The 19,401-nt window shown below is 43.6% G+C and overlaps 2 protein-coding genes across 4 annotated transcripts in view; one reads left to right on the top strand and one right to left on the bottom strand.

The window, feature by feature from the left end:
- The first annotated feature begins 370 nt into the window (after positions 1-370).
- On the top strand, positions 371-17,458 carry ppp1r1c (protein phosphatase 1, regulatory (inhibitor) subunit 1C). Of its 2 annotated transcripts, XM_048240080.1 has the most exons (7): positions 371-540; positions 2,020-2,080; positions 5,728-5,759; positions 6,798-6,864; positions 10,532-10,762; positions 12,838-13,041; positions 15,888-17,458. In XM_048240080.1, exons 1-7 carry the CDS (start codon positions 460-462, stop codon positions 15,980-15,982), a joined length of 771 nt encoding a protein of 256 aa, XP_048096037.1. In that variant the 5' UTR covers positions 371-459; the 3' UTR covers positions 15,983-17,458. The 2 variants fall into 2 exon arrangements, with proteins under 2 accessions (XP_048096037.1, XP_048096038.1); XM_048240081.1 differs by lacking the exons at positions 5,728-5,759; positions 6,798-6,864.
- Positions 17,459-18,860: 1,402 nt separating this feature from the next.
- The window catches only part of pde1a (phosphodiesterase 1A, calmodulin-dependent), a 51,308-nt gene continuing 50,767 nt past the window's right edge, over positions 18,861-19,401 (bottom strand). For both annotated transcript variants that reach the window (XM_048239702.1, XM_048239703.1), the window contains one exon: positions 18,861-19,092. In XM_048239702.1, coding sequence (XP_048095659.1) covers positions 19,046-19,092 — 47 coding nt within the window. In that variant the 3' untranslated portion in view covers positions 18,861-19,045. The remainder of the gene's footprint in view (positions 19,093-19,401) is intronic.

Here is a 19,401-nt window from a genome sequence, read left to right as displayed (position 1 = left end):
GATTCTCTCTCTCTCTTTGTTTTCTCCCCCTCCTCTCCTCTCATCTTTTTTCTGAATCTTTTATTATTTTATTCTTTTCTTGTCTTTGTCCTGGCTCTATTCTGTCTCTCTCCTCCCTCTCACTTCTCTGTACATATACATACACACCTCCCTTATTCTCTCTCTCTCTCTCTCTCCCTCTGAGTGGAGCAGGAGGAAGGCGGGCGGTCCAGGAAGAGCAGTCAGAGTGCTCATAAGAGGTGGGGGCCAGAGACTAGGCTGCTGCTGCTGCTGCTGCTGTAAGCTTGGCCACACAGCTGCACACCAGTAGTAGCTCTTCTCTCTCTCTCTCTCACTCAGTGTCTCAGCCTTCAGTGTCTCTATTTCTCTGTTTTCTCTCTCCCACTCCCTCCCTCCCTCACTTGCTCCCTCCTCCTCTCTCGGGTCTCTGTCGCGCTCTGCGTGCCTTGTGTGGAAAACATGGAGCCCAACAGTCCCAAGAAGATCCAGTTCTCTGTGCCACTGTTCCAGAGCCAGCTGGACCCGCAGGCCGCCGAACATGTGAGTAGAGAGAGAGAGAGAGAAGGTGAGAAAGAGAGAGAGAGAGGGGGATTGGGAAAGCTCCTATTCCTCTCAGGATAATGGAGTGTGTGTGTGTGTGTGTGTGTGTGTGTGTGTGTGTGTGTGTGTGTGTGTGTGTGTGTGTGAGTGGTGGGGATGAGGGATTGGGCTCCTCTAGAGACCCACTCAAAAGGCTCTCTGCTTTGTTCAGTTTGCTGGTAAATCTATTTTGCAGTTTTGCAGCACATTATAGAGATTAGAGCTAATGGTAGTCTATGGCACAGTGTGGGGTGATTGTTGCTTTTGTGGGTGTTCTCTCTCTCTCTCTCTTTCTTTTGTTTGTTTGTTTGTTTCTTTCTTCTGTGTGTCAAGTGTTATAAGAAGGGGAAAAAAGACTCCTTGAGTATGTCCATTGATTATCCTCTGCTATTTTAGAAAAGTAAATGTTCAAACAGCACAAACCCCATACTGTCAGTGTACACACTGTGCATCATTGTGAAACTGTCATCAGCATAATAAGAAACGCTGCACGCAAAGCGGCTGTTCTGGCAGACACGGTGTGCTGCTCTCTTTTATCTGAGGTGAACTTTTGCTGACGGTGGGACAACAACGAAGTGCTGGGGGGGGAAATGATGATGATGATGGTGGGTCAGTGGCCAATCAGCTTGGGGCCTGGCTCTGCTGACTAAGAGCGCCATTAGAACAGGCTCTCTCAGGCCTTTTCCTTTGTGCCTCATCAACTATATCACTGAACAGGCGTGAAAATGAAGTGAAAGGTTTCTTTTTGTCTTTTTTTTTCATTTCCCTTTTTTTTCCCCCGCTGCTCTTCAAGCGCTTTTCCATTGATCGTGATGTCCTTGGTTGAGGATGAATCGGGGCTTTCTAAAATGAGATCATATCTTATTGGACATGTCGTGGACAGCATTGTAGTTCACTGCCCTTCCCCACTTATCTTCTCTGTCATTGATTCAATTGACGTTCAGTCTGTGTATCATAAGCTTCACACACATGTGCATGCAGAGGCCTGTGGAAATTCTGAGAACGGAGTTTGCTCTGTTTCTGGGCAATATCCTGGCTTATCAGATTCTGGGGTAACACTACACTTGGATAGTCAGCCCATAGAGACTTAACTGATCATCTGTTAAGATTCAAGTTGAGTATGAAAAATAGTTTTTGAACAATTTCTGAATATCACTTTAAAGAAATCCAACCCCTAACCATAACCCTAACCTTAACCATAAATTGTATAGCTAACACAGTGTCAACAGATATTTTGTTTATTATCTAAGCAGTTGTAGATGGTCTGTGTTGTGGATGGACTATACGAATAAAGTGTGGCTGATTCTGCTATCAGGTTTGAAATAGTGAACACATGCTTTGTCTAGTGTTGTGGATGATGTTTGACAGGATCATGGTGACTTGAATGGAAGTGACTGCTTATCAAATATAATGAAAAATAAAATCTCTCTGTCCTTCTAGATCCGGAAGAGAAGACCCACACCTGCCACCCTGGTCATCTACAATGATCCACATGCAGCTGGTGAGACTGATCTAGTAATCTGTACATGCATTAAGTTAGAAGGGCAACGCTGAAAGAAATGATCTGTGGAATTTCAATTTTCACACCAGAGAGACATTTAGAACAAGTGGTTAAGAGACACTTAAGGCAGACATTTCATACCATATTGCCTCATTTATTGCACTCATGACATTATGAGTTCTGTTTGAAATAATTTGTGATTGGCAATTTAGATCGTGATTAGTTTGACAGAATTGGAATGCAGGGCTTGAATATGAATGTGTTTCCCATCAACATAATTACTACAAATGAGCTCTGCTAATGTTGGTAAACTAAGACTAACGCACTCTTCTCATATGCTGCTTCAATCAAGGCTGTTTTTTTTTTTACATTCACAGGCATTGAGACAAAGACATTTCAAAACATGACCTTAATGTTTAATCAGTAGTGTGTGTGATGATGCAGGGGAATGTTTTGTCTCGTGCTGTGAGCCACCTGAGGGATGAGTGGTGGGACGGGGTGGGGGGTGGCTGAATTCACTAGAGATTCAGTGTTCTGTCATCTAACCTTGAGTGCAGTGTAGCGTGTGTGTGTGTGTGTGTGTGTGTGTGTGTGTGTTTGTGTGTGTGTGTGTGTGTGTGTGTGTGTGTGTGTGTGTGTGTGTGAGAGAGAGAGAGAGAGAGAGAGTGTGACGTTGGGATTGCCGGCCGGTATCAGCACAAACATCCCTCCATGCAGCATCATCATATGGTGTCAGTGGGTTGGCGGCAACTCCAACAACGCAGCCACCGCAGAAACGCCACCACCCTTTTCACAGTCCGCCACATCCACACCCGGAAAACTGTACAACTGAGCAACTCAGTGTTCTGCCCTTTACACCCCATATCATCAACCATTTTGTAGCAGAACTGTCAGTACTCATCAGGTCCTTTTAACGTAACATCTGTTACACACTAAAGAGCTAAAGACACACTGGCTATAATCTACTTGTTTTCAAGCGAGCTCAGTACATATTCTGGTGCTAAACAATGCTGAGGCCAGTTTTTGTCTTTTTTCCTCTCACAATTTCCTTGTACAGCTATCATTTAACATGCAAGATGACTTTGAGTCGGTATGTGACAATGTGAGATTATTTTAAACAGGACAGAAAAACGGCTCCAACCAAAACATCTCAACTCTAATTACCTTCACTTATAATGGTGTGCTGTCATTCGTGACAGTTGTGACAGGCCTAACCATTGTATAAATCAGACGTGGTAATCTAACAGCCAAAGTTGGACAATGAATACATAGATAGATTTAGATCATGTTTATTCTTTGAAGTAACTTTCCCTGGCTTGTTGTTGGAACTGCCCATCAAACAGGTCCATCAAACAAGTGCCGCTCTCTCTCATTGGTATCAGCTAAGCTGTGAATCAGCAGGGGCAGTGTTTACCCACTAGTCATCCTGTTGTCTGTGTCTGTGTTTGAAGAATTGCCAACAGAAGCGAGCCCTATTATCCACCCGCAAATACAGTTTTGAGATGGTTCTCATTGGCCTCTATGGCCTATCGTCTGTAAGGAAAGTTGGTCCAGTTCTCCTCCCCTCAGCTAACTCCTTTTCCCTGCAGGCGTTTGTGTTTATACCACACTCCCTCCAGAGCCAAAGCGCTAGGCTATAATACCCCCATCCTTATGTAATTGCTGCCAATGGGACCTCTAGTGCACCAGAGCCAGTGATTATTTCACTCCAATGCAGAATGGAGCTCTGTGAATTGTTCGCTCTCCAAACCCTTGGTTGTTTCCAAAGCGTTATTTCTTTTTCCCTCCTTGGGTCTTAGTTTTCCGAGCTGTGCCCGGCCTGCTGTATGTTAGCTGGCAGTGCACCCGCCATGGATAGATGTATTTGAGGCATCAGCCTGAAATGTGTTTATTTTCCACTACTCCAGGTCCTGATTGGGCTATAGTGTATGTGTGCGCTGGTGAGGTTCTCACACACATAGGGGCTCATTGGACTGGTGTGGCTGGGTGCTTGGAGTGGTGGACTGGGGCTTATTTTCCTCTTTTTTTGGACGTGAGTAGTAGGGGGTGTGCGTGGGAGCACCGTACAGAGCAGCATTCAAACAACAAGCAGTCCTTTGTCCAGCTGGTATTTCTCCCTCACCCAATCCCGAGAAAAAAAATAGTTTGTCTCGTTAAAAAGGGTCCATTTCTGTAGATTCACAAACGTTTGTGTCACATGGCTGCTCTGTAACGTGACACACACTCTCTGAGAGATTTCTTTACAGTTCTCAGGGAAGGGCTCTGAAAACCCAGCAGCTTGGATGCATTACCCCCGGTGCTCCTGATTACTATACGACACACTGAAGCCTTTCCAAACCTACAGGCGCTGGTAGCTGCTGCTCTTTCACAACACTTCTCAGTTAATAACGTCCGCATGTGTGCAGGCCTACTTCAGATTGGTGTCCTGATGAAGTCAAAGTCATAAAACAGGCCCCTTTGGCAAAGTCGTGTGTATAACAGGTTGCTGTGTTCTTTTTTCTCAGCTAGCCGTGTCGCCGCTCGCGGTTTAATCAGGCCATAAACAGGCTCGTTCCTTAGGCTTCCCTGAGCGACTGGAGTAGCTATAAAAGATGAAGCAGGAGCTGTTCAGGAAACCAGGGACCCTTCAGAGGGTTTCTTTCCTGGTTTCACTGGAAGCTGCTTGTAAGGGAAGCGTCGTCATTTCCCGCTTTTCCTACTGCTTATTGACATGTTAGTCATGGATGGATCACTTTCACCCATATTTCTACCCATGTTTCCCCTACTTTTATAAGGGGTTTTGTTGTGGAGCCTAACCAGTGGCCAAAGAACTTGCTAGTGTCCTTTTTCCTCCCTTAGAGATTTAATGATGATTATTTCCATCAGTGATGACAAAGTTTTCCATTAAGTCAAAACAGGCATAATTTTGGGATGGTTTAGTCTTGGCCGGAAAATCACATCACACGGTTTCACATAATGTAGTCTATGTGTCAACAAATCATGGTTATGTAACCACAAGCTCTCTGCAGTTGTGTAACCTCTGCACTTGCAAACATAAAGTCAATGAGTATAAGTGTGTTTACAGTATAAAGCAGACTTAAAGAATATAAGTTCAACTAAAGGAAATTACCATTGCTTGTCTTTTTTGTCAGATGCATCTCTGCAACAGTAATTCACTAAAGGGCGTTAAGGCTGAGAGAATGATCAATGCAGTGTGTTCTGGGTCTAAATCTCTGGAGAATGAGTCTGACTATCTATCTGACAGAGTTCTCCCTAAATCTGAAGTCTTTCTTTTTCACATTCCCAAAGTCAAAGATCATGGTTCAGACTAGGAGGTTGCAATTACACATTAAGTGAGGGGCATGATGTCTTGAGGGGCATGATGTCTTCAGTTTAGTTACAGCTTCAGGGAGTCTGTTTTTTTTACCATGCTAGCTGTCTCTGTTGTTAAATGGATACTATGTTTTTAGATCACAGTCACAGATGATTCACCTGGGCACTATACAAGCATGACTAAGCAGGTTATGATCTTGGTGGAAATGTTGCGTCTGCAGAACCGGGACCCTGTTGTCTGACTGGACAGGCCGATTTTGTTAGATATATCCATGTGAACACTCAGACAGGAAATGGCCAGGATGAGTCATACATGTGTTTGTTTGTTTCTATAGATGATAAACAGACACCCAGTGGCCAGGGAGAGGTATGTTGATCTCTCACGCAATGTGCTTCATGTTATTTCATTTTCTGTAACTTGCATGAAATATTATAAAAATACAGATTTGAATAAGCATTTTAAATGTGTTGAAATCTATTTGCATACAGCATATATAAATATGGTAGGTCATGTTTTATGTTCCTTTCAACTGCCTTCGTTTTTTTAGTATCGTTCAAAGGCAGACAAAGTCCCTGAAAATGAGACAGAGACAGAGGCAGAAATGTGTACATGAGCTGAATGTGAGAGAGCGGCCTCATTACTGCAGTGCTCACTGCTCTCTCCCGAGTGCCGACACAGGACTCGTATCACATTTTCCCACTGAACCTCACCGTGTGCCTCACTAACTGGCCCACAGACGTGTGTGGTTGCATTAAAGGGCGATCACACTGACACACCTTTTTTTTCACCTCGGGGCACTCAAATTCAACTGTTTACCGTTTGGAACAATGCAACTGACCAATACACCTTGACATTTGAGTGTGATGTAAGCAGAAAACAAAGTGATGCTCCTACAAACGCAAGGACTCAAAAAAATAGTAAAAAGTAAAAAAAAGTAAAAAAATAGTGAAAGTAAAATAACTTTTGAGTTTTTTTGTTTGTTTGTTTTCAACAATGGGTTATTAGTTTAGCTACCTGTATATAAAGCCATGCAAAACATGTACACAATTCTATCTCATGCATATCTCAACACTCACTACTTTGTAATACTTGCGTTTTGAAGGTAAAAAAGTGTGTTCATGTGAACGCCGCTCTAGGCCGAGTTATATAGCCTGAGCATTAGACTGGTCTGTGGTGTGGTATGGAGGATGCTCTCTTTCTCTCTCTCTCTCTCTCTCTCTCTCTCTCTCTCTCTCTCTCTCTCTCTGATGCGGTTGTCATTGATTATCTGAGAGGGACAGAGCTCCTGAAATAGTGTTGGATGGGGATGAGGGATAGGGATGGGGGGGGGGTCGGTGAAATCAGATCTGTGCTCTCATGCTGTTCTTTTCCATTCTCTCCTCACTGCTGCCGCCAACCCGGTAGGCTCCCGGCACACAGCTCTCCCCTGCACAGAGGAAGCAAAGTGTTTACACGCCGCCCACCATGAGAGGTGCTCTTCACACACACACACACACACACACACACACACACACACACACACACACACACACACACACACACACACACACACACACACAGACATACATACATACATGCATACATACATACAAGCATATACACTTGCATGCACATACCTACACAAGTATACATGTGCAGACATGTATAAACACACACATACACACACAGACACAAGTATACATATTGGCATGCATAAACACAGACACTCAGGCACATAAATAAATACTCTCTTACAAACACATATTTGTGTCAGTGCATACATCCACGCTCACACCTACATGCACACATGCATATGTAAGCTATACACCCACCCCTATACATGTAAACAAATAGATTTACATGCACCAATTATCCACACATACATAAATATTCACACAGACCCAAACCAACAGTACATGCTGTCAGGATTATGTATGATTATGCGCATGCATACATACAAACACACACACACACACACGCACACACACATACACACAGACACATAGTACAATGCAACATCTTTGCTAAGCTGCCTCATACACACTCAGGTAATTTATGTCGAGCCTATCTCTGTGCTAACTTTTAAAAACATTTGGTTGGCTGCTGGCATCCTACATTTGATCAGCCTCATTTGCCCCTTGAGTTTGTCTATTTCTGTTCCAGCATCTCCCGCATCTCTTAACATTTTGTTTGGCCTCATTTTTTTATTATGCTGAAGTTTTACTTTCTAAGACTCCACTCTTAATGAGTAGTTTGCAGGAAAGTGTTTGGGGCATGCTTCTTACCAAAGGGGAAGCAGAAGACGTCTTAGTATGTTAGCATTCCAAATAAGGAATCAACACTGATAGGACACAGTTGTTTACCGAAGAAATACAGATGTCAAATATTATAGACTCAAAGATTTATCTCTCTAATTCTCCTGGAATTAGAATGGACCATGTTTTTAATGGCACCACTGAGGCTGGACTGTCAGACTGCACGGCACATCTTGGAAATCACAGAGATGAGCGCAGAGGTCAATGGACGTCGTTGGAAAATGAAGCGAAATCTAGCCCGCACAAATGGCACATGTTCTCAAATCTGCCTCACCATTATAAATGCATCATGCCTATTGCATCATGGGATCTCAAGTTAATGAATGTAGAAAACAAATTTTCTATTAGTGGTCTGTTGATGTGGTTGGTTGTGCAAGGAAAAAGGGCAGAACACTCTCACTCGAGGGGTCTTGGCTCGCAGCGCTGGTACCAGTGCCAGCTGTCAGAATTTTAAGACGATATGAAACAGCACAAAATGGCCGATTCGCTGACTCATGGCCAAGGCATTTCCTGTAATGGACGTGCTAAATACACATTAGCTTCTGCTATTGATCTAGGATCCTTCCAGTGCGGCCCCAGCTTTCAAATGGACAGGCAGCCGTCGGAGCAGTGCTCTCTGTAATGAGTGACCACTCAGCATCCTTTCAAATCTCATTAAGTACATCGGCACTCATCCCATCCCACCAAGGGCGGTGGTGGTGGTGGGGTTGGGCTTGTGGATGTCTATCTGCTCTGCTGCCTGCTGTTGACTTTACACTGCTCACCTTACAGAAGTGCAGGACTCACAGGTCAGCCAGGAGAGTTTACTGAGGCTAAGACAATCCCCTTGGAATGACTGATCTCAGTTATTTACAGAAGAAAACAAGTTGCATATTCACAGTTTCCTAGTCCATTCAAGCATATCCTACAATATTTACATTCATTTTTACTTACTGTCACACACACACACACACACACACACACACACACATACACACACAAAATTCAACAAAACACAGATGAAGGAAGATGCCTTCTTGATAACCCTGCTGAAAAGATCACAAAGGCTGCTCTGTTGGTGATGTTTTTTGCCCACAAGGGTTATTTTGTTGATGATTTTTTTCTGATGTTATACAGACTTTGTGGCTTCGTTGTTGATTGGCCACTGTGAGAAATCACCTACCTATATAGTACAAGGAATTTAATCCCTCTCTCTTACAAAAAAAAAAAACACAAATCCACAGCAATTCAGAGTAGAGGTTTACTGTGCAGTGGTAGTATACTGTGTGCTTTCTCTGAGAAGTCTAGTCCATGACTTATTCAAACACTGGAGTTGGCCCTCAGTGAGAACACGCTGATCACATCCTTTTCCTTCAGGGTGATCAAGCTCCTTTTCCGTGGTTCAGCTGGATAAATATTCTGCTTTAAATCAGCCCTAAGGTCATGGATTTGAGTGTTCCGTACTGTGAATGATATTATCATCCATGCTTGTTGTATCACTTTAGATAAATTACAATTATTTGTCAGCGAATGTGAATATACTCTGAATAAAATGGGGCATGACTGTTCACATGCTTGACTCAGACCCCCTGTGTCATGCGTTGACATTTAATAGTATTTAACATGTATCGTCCTTGTAAGGCATGGTCATAGACCATGATGGGCGAAACCACTCCAGGCAGTGACGTAGTTGGCAGTGACGTGGTTGGTGTGTGTCTGTGTGTATCTGTATGTATCTGTGTGTGTGTATTAGTGTGTGGGTTGCCAGTGTGTGTGGGAAGTTGTAAAAGGTCACCATTGTTAGTTTATTTACAAGCGTGTTATGATTAACAGATGTGCCACCACAGACTGTGCGAGTGTATGAGTGTGGTTTCGTGTTGGGTGTTTTTAGGTTACAATATGGATGTGCGCTTTCCGTGTGTATCGTGCTTTTGTTTTTCTTAAATTGTGTTGCTTCCTTTGCGAGGGCCTTTTTTACATATCTTTTTCCCATTCTATGCATCACACAGCTGACATTTGTCTCCCACGAGGGCTCATATGTAATCCTGACCTCTTATCGCTTCATCTGATACCCAATGAATTCAGCTTCATCAGCATTATGCAATTGTTTTTAGAAGATTCCAGCATTCTGTGGACCGTGACTTTCATAAGCAGTAACCTTGCCACACTGTTAGTGTTTTGTGTGTATCTCAGCAGTATACTCTGTCCGCGTTCTGATACCCTTCTTGTAGCAAATGAGGGTATGAATGCCCATAGGAAGAAGCTGTGGCTAAATCAGTTACATGCAGCAATTTATGCCACAGATGGAAACTTGCATAGTGTAACCATAGTGGACTGTTTTGAATTATTGGTAATTAGAAATATTCCTGCCTCTGAGGCATGCAGTACCACTTGGACCCTCAACAGCACATCAGCTGGAAATATGTCCACTGGAGACTACTGCTGGAGAGCTCTGCTTAGAAACAGCAGAGTGTGTAAAAAAAAAGAGTGTATGGGGGGGGGGGGGGGGTAGAGCGGGGGTGGAATGGCGGGGGTGCTGGGATGGGGTGCACTGTTTAGATGTGGGCTGACAGCCCCTGTGTGTGTGTGTGCGTGTGTGTGTGCGTGTGTGTGTGTGTGTGTGTGTGTGTGTGTGTGTGTGTGTGTGTGTGTGTGTGTGTATGTCTGTGTGTCTGTCTGTGTGTGTGTGTGTGTGTGTGTGTGTGTGTGTGTGTATGTGTGTATGTTCGTGTGTGTGTTTGTGTATGTGTGTGTATGTTTGTGTGTGTGTGTGTGTGTGTATGTTCGTGTGTGTGTGTGTATGTTTGTTTGTGTGTGTGTGTGTGTACCTGTGCCGTCTCTCCCCCTCTGCTCACTGGAGCGCAGAGCTGCAGTTGGTGGTGGAACAGCATTTTCAGAGGCAGGAGCAGCGGCAGGAGGCGGGACTCGCCGACAGCCCTGAAACGCCCAGCCCAATCACAGCACAGCGCTACGGCAACAGCGCCGCCGCCCCACCGTGGGCCAACCACAACTGCCCCGAGCCCAATGGCAATGACACGCGGGTCAGCCAGCCCCTCGGCACACAGGGCGACCCGGGCGATAGCCCTGCTGCTGGGGGTAAGTCCAGTCCCGGCCCCCTGCTCACCCCAAAGGACCTCCATCACTCTCACCTGCATGACTGAGGAAAACTATCTGTCCAGCTCGTCTGTGACATGTAGCTATGCCCATATGAGTCATAAGAGAAAAATGTTCTTGAATAGAACATGCTGTGTTTGTCTATTGAAAATTGCATTGTTGAACATGCAGTTGAAGACGGTATGTTCTATACTGGCAGTACTAGTGGACACAGCAACTTTCCTCTCATCTTTACATTGTTCATCCCCTAGTTGTACATTGTCCAAAGAACTCCCTCTCCTATGCATGTTAGAAAGTGGGAAAGTTCAGGTTGAGAGCGAAAACGTACCACAGAGTGTTTGCTCCATCTAGGGCCCTGAGGCTGACTCTGCAGACTTCCTTTTCCGGGACAACCTCCTGGTCGAGGAACTCTGCTGTAAATTGTCCAGACGCTAAACACACAGCATACCAGGATGAATGGCCACTTCCTGACGGTGGACTTTTCCCCTCTGCTAAATGTAGATTCGTTTTCCATGCTCCGCGCTCCACGCTGGCTCTTAGAGGGCAGCAGAATAGCTGAGCGGAGTGTGCTACAGAGTTTAGCCTTCAGTTGATGTGGATGTCCCCCTCTCCGAGTTTAAGAGCAAAAGGACACACAAGACAACTGAATGCATGTAGAGTCACTGTCCTCCGCTGTCACTGTATACAACAACATGAGTCCACAGAGAGTGGCTGAGCCTGAGGCGGATCAGTGCCAGAACTGGGCCACACGTGGGCCGGATCTGAGTCTGGGTCCATACCAGACTCAGCTGTTCTCTGGGTTGTATATTGAACACTCACGGTGTGTTGTGACTGGACTTGGCTAATCACCTTGTTTGTTGTCTCTCTCTTTGTCGTTGTTGTTGTTGTGGTTATTGTTTGTGTTTGTCGTTATTGTTATTATCATTTTATTTTTCCTTTTACGTATATTTCCATGCAGGAGAGTCACCAGAGGCTTCAGAGTGTCAGCAGAAAAACTTGTCAAGCCCCTCAACAATTTCTCGATAACCTCCCACTAGCATCTTCACTCTGTATCTGGACTTTTACTTTCCTCACTCTGACCGAAGCATTTGACTGATTCCCTCCTACAGTAACTTATAGCACACACACAATAATCACAATACATTGTAATCTCCGTAGACTCCATAGAGTGTGCAATCCATAATCCTCCATCCAACAATTCTCTGGCTGTACATTCAACCTCTATTAGCTTGTTGAATATTTTCTACTGCTTAAATTAGACACCAAAATGAGTTTTCATTTATTTATAGCTGTCTGTTAGAGGTGTTCATCAGGCACTTTTAACTCTGCATACTCTCTCTGTCAGGCCAAAAATATGTGCAGCATATTTTCTGCAACATGCCGTATCACGCATTTCTTTGTTGTGTATTTTTGTTTAGCATTCAGTTATGGAATGATTGATTGCAGACTCTCTTGAAAATATTGGAAAAGAAATAAAGAGATAACTATTTTAATGGCTTGAATCTATTAACTGCTGGGTATCTGTCTATTATGTTTTTTTATACCAAGATTTGCATTTGTTTTCTGATTTTCCTTTGTTGTTTATAACATATTCAATTATGTAAATAAATATATTTATCAAGAGTAAGATTATGCAGTACATGTAGTAGGCAAGTACTTACACTGTATTAAATACAAATAGATTGTGTAGTTGTGATTATGAAGATTGTTTGTGGGGAAAGAGATGGTCGTGTGGCTTTGACATGCTGATTCTGTCTGTGTGTTAAGACAGAATCAGAATAACAGAAAAAAAGAAAAAAACAGAATAATCTCAATATTAGTAAAGTTAAAGTAGTCTGTTAGCTGAGCTAGCACGGTGTTGTTCTCATTCATGTAACATTAATGCCATGTCAATGCTCTGCAAATGCGACCATCATGAGTGTGGTGACCTGTGTCCTTTGGCAGAAAATGAGCCGCCTCACTGTGAAAGGTGAGAGAGGTCAACAAAGGTGACCCTGGTGGCCAGATCCCTCGGCTTGAATTCATAGTGTGTGTGTGTGTGTCCTGTCTCTCTACAGGGAGAGAGCATCAGAGCGACAGCCATGGAGCCCGTGCAGTGGAGGACAGGGACACCGCGCACCCCCACCCAATCCCAGCCTCGCTATCCCGTCAGGGCCTGTCTCACCTCGACCCGCTGTCCGAGTCCGAGGAGCTGTCAGCGGTGGGAGGTCCACCGCGCCGTAAAGACACACCCTACCAGCACCAGCCCCCCTTCACCCCAGGTAAGATGCCCACCTGGCCAGCTAATATATCTGCTTATTACACGGCTCTTCATAATGCTGCAGAATGCTCCATTCACTTGATGAATGGAGAATGGTCTGATATTTCTCGATAACAGACCGTCGCTAAGTATAACAGACTGCTGTCAAGGAAAATGGGTTTTGTGCTTCTTCTTTACATCTTTCATATCACTCCGCAAGTAGTTCGGTCACTTCTTGCAATGGAATTTCATTCAAAAGTGAAAACAGACCGTTGATCAGCTGTGTTCTAAAGAATGTTTGATCCAAGTTCAGGAGTGTGTTGCAAACTATTTGTTTCTCAGCAAAAACCACAATGAAACGGTACGCCCTGTCGGGACTTATTTTCCGATAATGACTGGCGTTCTATACATTATCCCTTATGTATCACACTCACCTACAGACTAATATATCTGGGTAACACACTCACCTGCCCAGTTAATATGGGTAACAGTCTCACCTGCCCAGTTAATATGGGTAACTCACATGCCCAGTTAATATGGGTAACTCACATGCCCAGTTAATATGGGTAACTCACCTGCCCAGTTAATATGGGTAACACACTCACCTGCACAGCTAATATACCTGAGTAACATGCTCACCTGCCCAATCTTGGTAACCTGCTCAAATGTTGTCTCTTGCCAACATACTTACCTGTCCATTTTGGGTATCTTGGCAACATGCTTACCTGCTCAACTGCACCTTAGTAAATGTACTTGCCCAGTCAATCAATCTTGGGTTCTCCAAGCTAGTCTTCAGCACATTTTGTTCTGACAGCCACATCCACGCATCTGTTGAATCCTGGAGGTGCTGGTGTTGCACGGAAGCAGCTAGCTTTGGCCAGAGTCCAGGCTATACTATGTGTGTGATACTATGTGATCAGTCAGAGGATCAGGCTGGGTTTCTAAGACTCAAATGTATCTGAATTGTATCAAATCAAACTGGGTTTCTAAGACTCAAATGTATCTGATATTTGACACAATGTAAATGTGTTATTATGTATCATTTATGCTTATGATGGATGTTCTGTGGGGATGACCAGGGATGTTTTTTTTAAAAATCCGATACCGCATGGTGCAGTCCACCTCACCGAGATCACAGAATTCATAGTTTACCCACCTCTTATTTTACCACTACATCCCTGGGGATGACAACTGGTTATAAGGAGATCTCAGTAAATCAGATAGTCTTTTAGTTTAGAATTGATCAAAACCAGGCTCAATAGAGTGAATTGGTTGACTTAGTTTTCAAATTGCTCCCTCCTTTTACTGTAACCAAGAGCAAAAAAGGGAGATAAACAACATGGTGGACTGCCAGTGTGTCTACACACCAGATGGTCTGTTCCTGTGAAAGCGCACATGTGATCCCAAAAGACTCCCCTCAGTGACACACTGTGCTCTCCCTCTCCCTCTCCCTCAGCACATTTGTTCACACCCTCCATATACATCATAAGCATCATGCGTCGCAAACACCTCCTTATGTTGCCATTGCATGGAAGTTCTGATCACAGTGAAGAGACACAGACGCAGTCCCCAGGCAATAAGCCCTTTTAACTGTTATTAACCCGAGATTCAGTCCAGCTGAAGTATTGACTGACTTACCAGTAAATGTGTTTTATCTTCAGCCATTTTTTTGTTTCAGATTGGATCTTTTATGTCTAACCATGCTAGCTCTCAGTGTTGCATGCAGGTTTCTTGGTGTTTTATGCCCCCAACGTTGTCTTCAAGGCAGCGCTGCCTGGAAGGCGCAATGGTTAGGCATGGGTTAAGGTTTGGGTTTGGGTTAGGGTTAGGATAAGGTGCCTTTAAGTCGACAGTGGCAGCGTTGCCTGGAAGACGACGTTGGGGGCATAAAACACCATCGAGCTGCACGCAGTAAAGGACCAGGCTGAGGAGGGTGGATATGGTGGGATGCTTTACTCTTGTACTTATCAGAGGATTCCACAGTTACAGGGTCCTGTTGTCTTCTTCCACCTCTACTGTCCATCTGTATCATTTATGGTGTGCTGTCATGTCCTACTGTACTCTCATTCTCTCTGTCTTGTTCGTCCTGTGCTGACCCTGTGTCCTACTTTAGCTGTCATTCTCGTCATTCTCTCCCTCCCTCTCTCTCAATTTAATTCAATTCAATTCAATTCAATTCAATTCAAGGTTGCTTTATTAGCATGACTATAAGTAAGTACAGTGTTGCCAAAGCACAATTAAAACAGCATAACAATTAGAACATTGACAGCATTAAGGGAAACAGTAACATGTTGCATGAAAAATTGCGTGTATACCCTCACTTTCTCTCTTTTTCCACACACACACAAACACACACACACACACACACACACACACACACACACACGGGCAGCAAACACATTATAATACATTGGATTAAGTACAGACATTAGGTCGGGCATTGTGGCAAAGTGTCCGACTCACTGTCCCTCATGTCATGGCAAGCTGTAACGTATTTTGCAGCCAGCGGAGCAGTCAGTCCTTCTCCTAGCAGGTGGGCCAATTTATCACAGTCTTTCAGGGAGCTAAAATTTGGGATTTTATTTGAGAATTGTAAAAAATATCCTTTTCTAATCTGTTCAAACTTTGGACAGTATAGGAGAAAGTGCATCTCTGTTTCAACCTCACCAGTGACCACAGAGCCGCTGCTCTTTGGGAAGCCATGCTTTTTTGTACCGGCCTTTCTCTATGGCAAGGCTGTGGTCACTTGTACTTGGTCTGTACTTGGTAAGGATCTGTCTCTGCTTTGTATCTCTGATGGTGGAGAGGTACTCTGCCAATTCTCTCTCTCTCTTTCTCTTATGATGTCCTCCTGTGTGGCACTTTCAGGAGTGAAGCAGCTGAAGACACAGACGCAGTCCGAGATGCCCTTCCCTGAGGAAGATGAGGCCCTCAGCGAACAGGAAGAAGCAGCCGCAAAGTGAATGCCCATCTTGGAAAAGCCGGAGGTGCATGAAGGTTTAAAAGAGCTAACTTAGGGTATTTTTTTCTAAAGTGAACTTTGATTTTTCTATTATTTCTCACTTTGTTTTTTTTTTCAATGGCACTCTTTAATGATTCATGGCGTAGTGGTAATACTGACGACCAACAAGTAACAATGAGTTACGGGCATTGAAATCATCAGCAGTCTCTGTGTCTCCTTTTCTTCATTCCAAGTTTAGTTGGTATTCTTACCGTTCCTTTTTAAAGGGTTAGGTCTAGGTTATAGTTTAGGTTAAGGTTCTTGTTATTTCATGTGTTGATGATTGCTTTGAAAGAACCTGTATGACAATGTCACAGCAATACTGTCGCAGCATGCAGAAAGTGTGTCAGGCTGTGTACTGGTGGATGTCTTCTCATCACAGAGAGTAAAGCTTTATTGAGTTTGTACCGGTATAATGGCAAAGACGTGTGCATTCCTGACAAATGTACTTGTACTATTTTTGTAGTTTCTGCTGTTTCATATTGAGGCTGTCAATGCAGTGAATATATGTGAGACATTGTGAATGGAGTGGTGTGCATTAGGAATTGCAATTTATACTGTTTATGATGAGATTCTGTAAAGTGGCTTTAGTAAAAACCCTGACTCTGTGAAAAAGACATCTTTATTTCATAACGAGAAGAGAAAATCTATTGTTCATACAATGTGAATGCCAGAATTCCTCTTTATATATAATCCAAATGAAATCACAGGCGTTTGTGTGAGTTGAGTTAAACTAGAGGAGAACCACCATCCTTGGATTGTCAAAGAGCACAAAAACCCTACAGCTTGCTCTAAAAAGTTCCAAAAAAAATACCCACACATTAAAAGCTGAAAAGTGCCTTAACCTGATTGAATAACCAGGTCGATATTGGTCATGATATCTTCATGGTAACAACTTGATAAGATAGTTAACTGCATATGTAAGATAGTCTGTTTCAAGAAATAAAAATCCTCTGTGTCAGTGTTATGTACTGTAAGGAATGAAATTTTAGAAATACTGTATCTATGTGAATGAGACATTTAGGTTCTATTATTAAAATAAATGTACCAATTTTTGTTTAAAAAAACTAAGCAGGTATTCTGATTATGTAGTGCAAATGTGAAAGACTGTGTCTGCCTGCCCTATTCGTAGACACAGCATCTAGGGTCAATACACAGCAACTACAGTTGTCAGAGGGAACTGGAAGAGTTTATTAATTACCTGATGCGACTTGGTTGTGCTGGTCCTCCTAATGACCCTTAATGAACAATAATTCTCTGTTTAATTCAATGTATTTCCACGAGTGAGAATAACTTGTGATTTGAAAAGGAAATACAAATGTAATGGAATCTCTGATACTTGCCTGATGTACTGGCAGCTTTCATTCCTGAATGTGTTTTTTTTAGATGCATGGCTTTTACTTGACCAAAAATAAATATACCTGCTTTCTTTGCTTTACCGTTCAGTTTTGAATCCCTTCTTTGAATACTATCTTTTCTGACTTAATGACTACTAAAAATGTGTGAAGGCAAACCACTCACAACATGAATGTGTTAATTGTACTGTAGACTATCATGGAGCTGCAGGCACACTGATGGTTCATCTAGGGAGGGGTGTAGAGACTGCTCCGCACAGGGCACCAGAGTTGAGAGAATGTGCTTCTGGTGCTTGGTCCTCTGCAGTGAAAAGAGGCTGTTTTTATCTCCACAGCTCCAGACAGAAAGTACTCACTCGGGACCCTGCTGTTGAGGGAAACGCACTGAAGCAGCAGGAACTGCAGTGTGAACTGTCAAGATTTGGGGATGAGGGGGTTTATGGTGTGTATTTGTGTGTGTGTGTGTGTGTGTGTGTGTGCGTGCGTGCGTGCGTGCGTGCGTGCGTGCGTGCGTGCGTGCGTGCGTGCATGCGTGCGTGTGTGTGTGTGTGTATTTCTCTGTGTGGTTTAAGTGAGTGTGACTAAACGTGTTTTTGTGTTTATTTGTGTGTGTTTGTCTGTCTATGTGTAAGTATGTGTCTCTGTGACTGTGTGTGTGTGTGTGTATAAGGCTGGAAGTACATCTGATATATGTGGATATTGGTGGATGTGTTTGTGTGTGTGTGCGTCAAGGTGAGAGGTGCCAATGATTCACTACTCCCTACTGTGTCAAAAACCTGCCACTCTGCCATTAGTTGGACCATGTCTCCTACCAAAGAGCATGTGGAAGGGAGCCTGCCTGAGAGAGTGGAAAGCCCAGAGGGCTCCTGACGCTCCTCTGCTACCACAGGGCACTAAAGTCTCAGAGGGCGAGAGAGCACACACGCCAACACACACATGACACCAATACACACCAACAACACACACATGACACCAATACACACGCCAACACACACATGACACCAATACACACCAACAACACACACATGACACCAATACACACCAACAACACACACATGACACCAATACACAATAACCACAACTGTATACCACCAATACACACCATCAACACACACATAACACCAATACACACCATCAACACACATAACACCAATACACACCAACGACACACACATGACAGCAATACACACGCCAACACACACATTACATCCAATACACATCAACAACACATGACAGCAATACACACGCCAACATACACATAACACCAATACACAATACAATACGACTGTATACCAACAATACAATAACACATAATAGTGACACTGTACACAACAACAAAGAAACATAACACAATCATTGCACCATCCCTGTGCTCCGTTTCATTTACTACACCATCCCTGTGCGTTGACTCAGTTTGGATAGAAGCATACAGTGCAGTTGCAAACAGTTGCAAAACGCAGGAAAGAACTGAGTCTAACAAGAGTGTAAAGGGAGAGCAGAACAATCTTTAATAAATAACAGTACAATTAACTGAGCATGAAATCATAAAAACATTTACAAAAAATATAATAATAATATAATCATAAAATAATAATTATTATGTTATTAATAATAGCCAAATGAAAATCCAAACTGAAGACTGATGCCAAGCAAGCGCCTGCAACACGGCATCAGGGGCTCGGAGTGTCCTCCTCAGGGACTGGCCGGTGTCCTTCTCCTAAAAGAACACAGTAACCGTGACAACACTGCACACAAACAACTGCTGTCGCCCTGCGAGCTCGAGGACCTTTTTGGTCACCGTGTGGAGGGATAACATGGCATTCAGGGGGAGATATGTTACACCGCTGTCATTGGTTGTGCCTGTCTGTGGTAAAAAGTACACAACCTTGGGTGCGCTCTCTCTCCCTGTCTTACATTGATTGTCTCTGGACAGTACAGACATAAACACATCCAAACACACACTCTGTCTTTCTCTCTCTCTTTCTCTCTCCCTTTCACTCTCACATACACATACAAACATAAACAC

Source organism: Alosa alosa, chromosome 3 (assembly GCF_017589495.1).
Source record: "Alosa alosa isolate M-15738 ecotype Scorff River chromosome 3, AALO_Geno_1.1, whole genome shotgun sequence".
Classification (NCBI taxonomy): domain Eukaryota; kingdom Metazoa; phylum Chordata; class Actinopteri; order Clupeiformes; family Clupeidae; genus Alosa; species Alosa alosa.
The sequence above is the reverse complement of the archived record's forward strand: the minus strand, read 5'-3'. Positions and strand labels throughout refer to the sequence as shown.

Bases quoted from the DNA above. Each gene is read 5' to 3' on its own strand.
- ppp1r1c (XM_048240080.1), top strand. From the start codon at position 460: ATGGAGCCCAACAGTCCCAAGAAGATCCAGTTCTCTGTGCCACTGTTC. The intron at 2,081-5,727 runs GTGAGACTGATC...TTGTTTCTATAG, and splicing joins CAATGATCCACATGCAGCTG to ATGATAAACAGACACCCAGT. The intron at 13,042-15,887 runs GTAAGATGCCCA...TGGCACTTTCAG, and splicing joins CCAGCCCCCCTTCACCCCAG to GAGTGAAGCAGCTGAAGACA.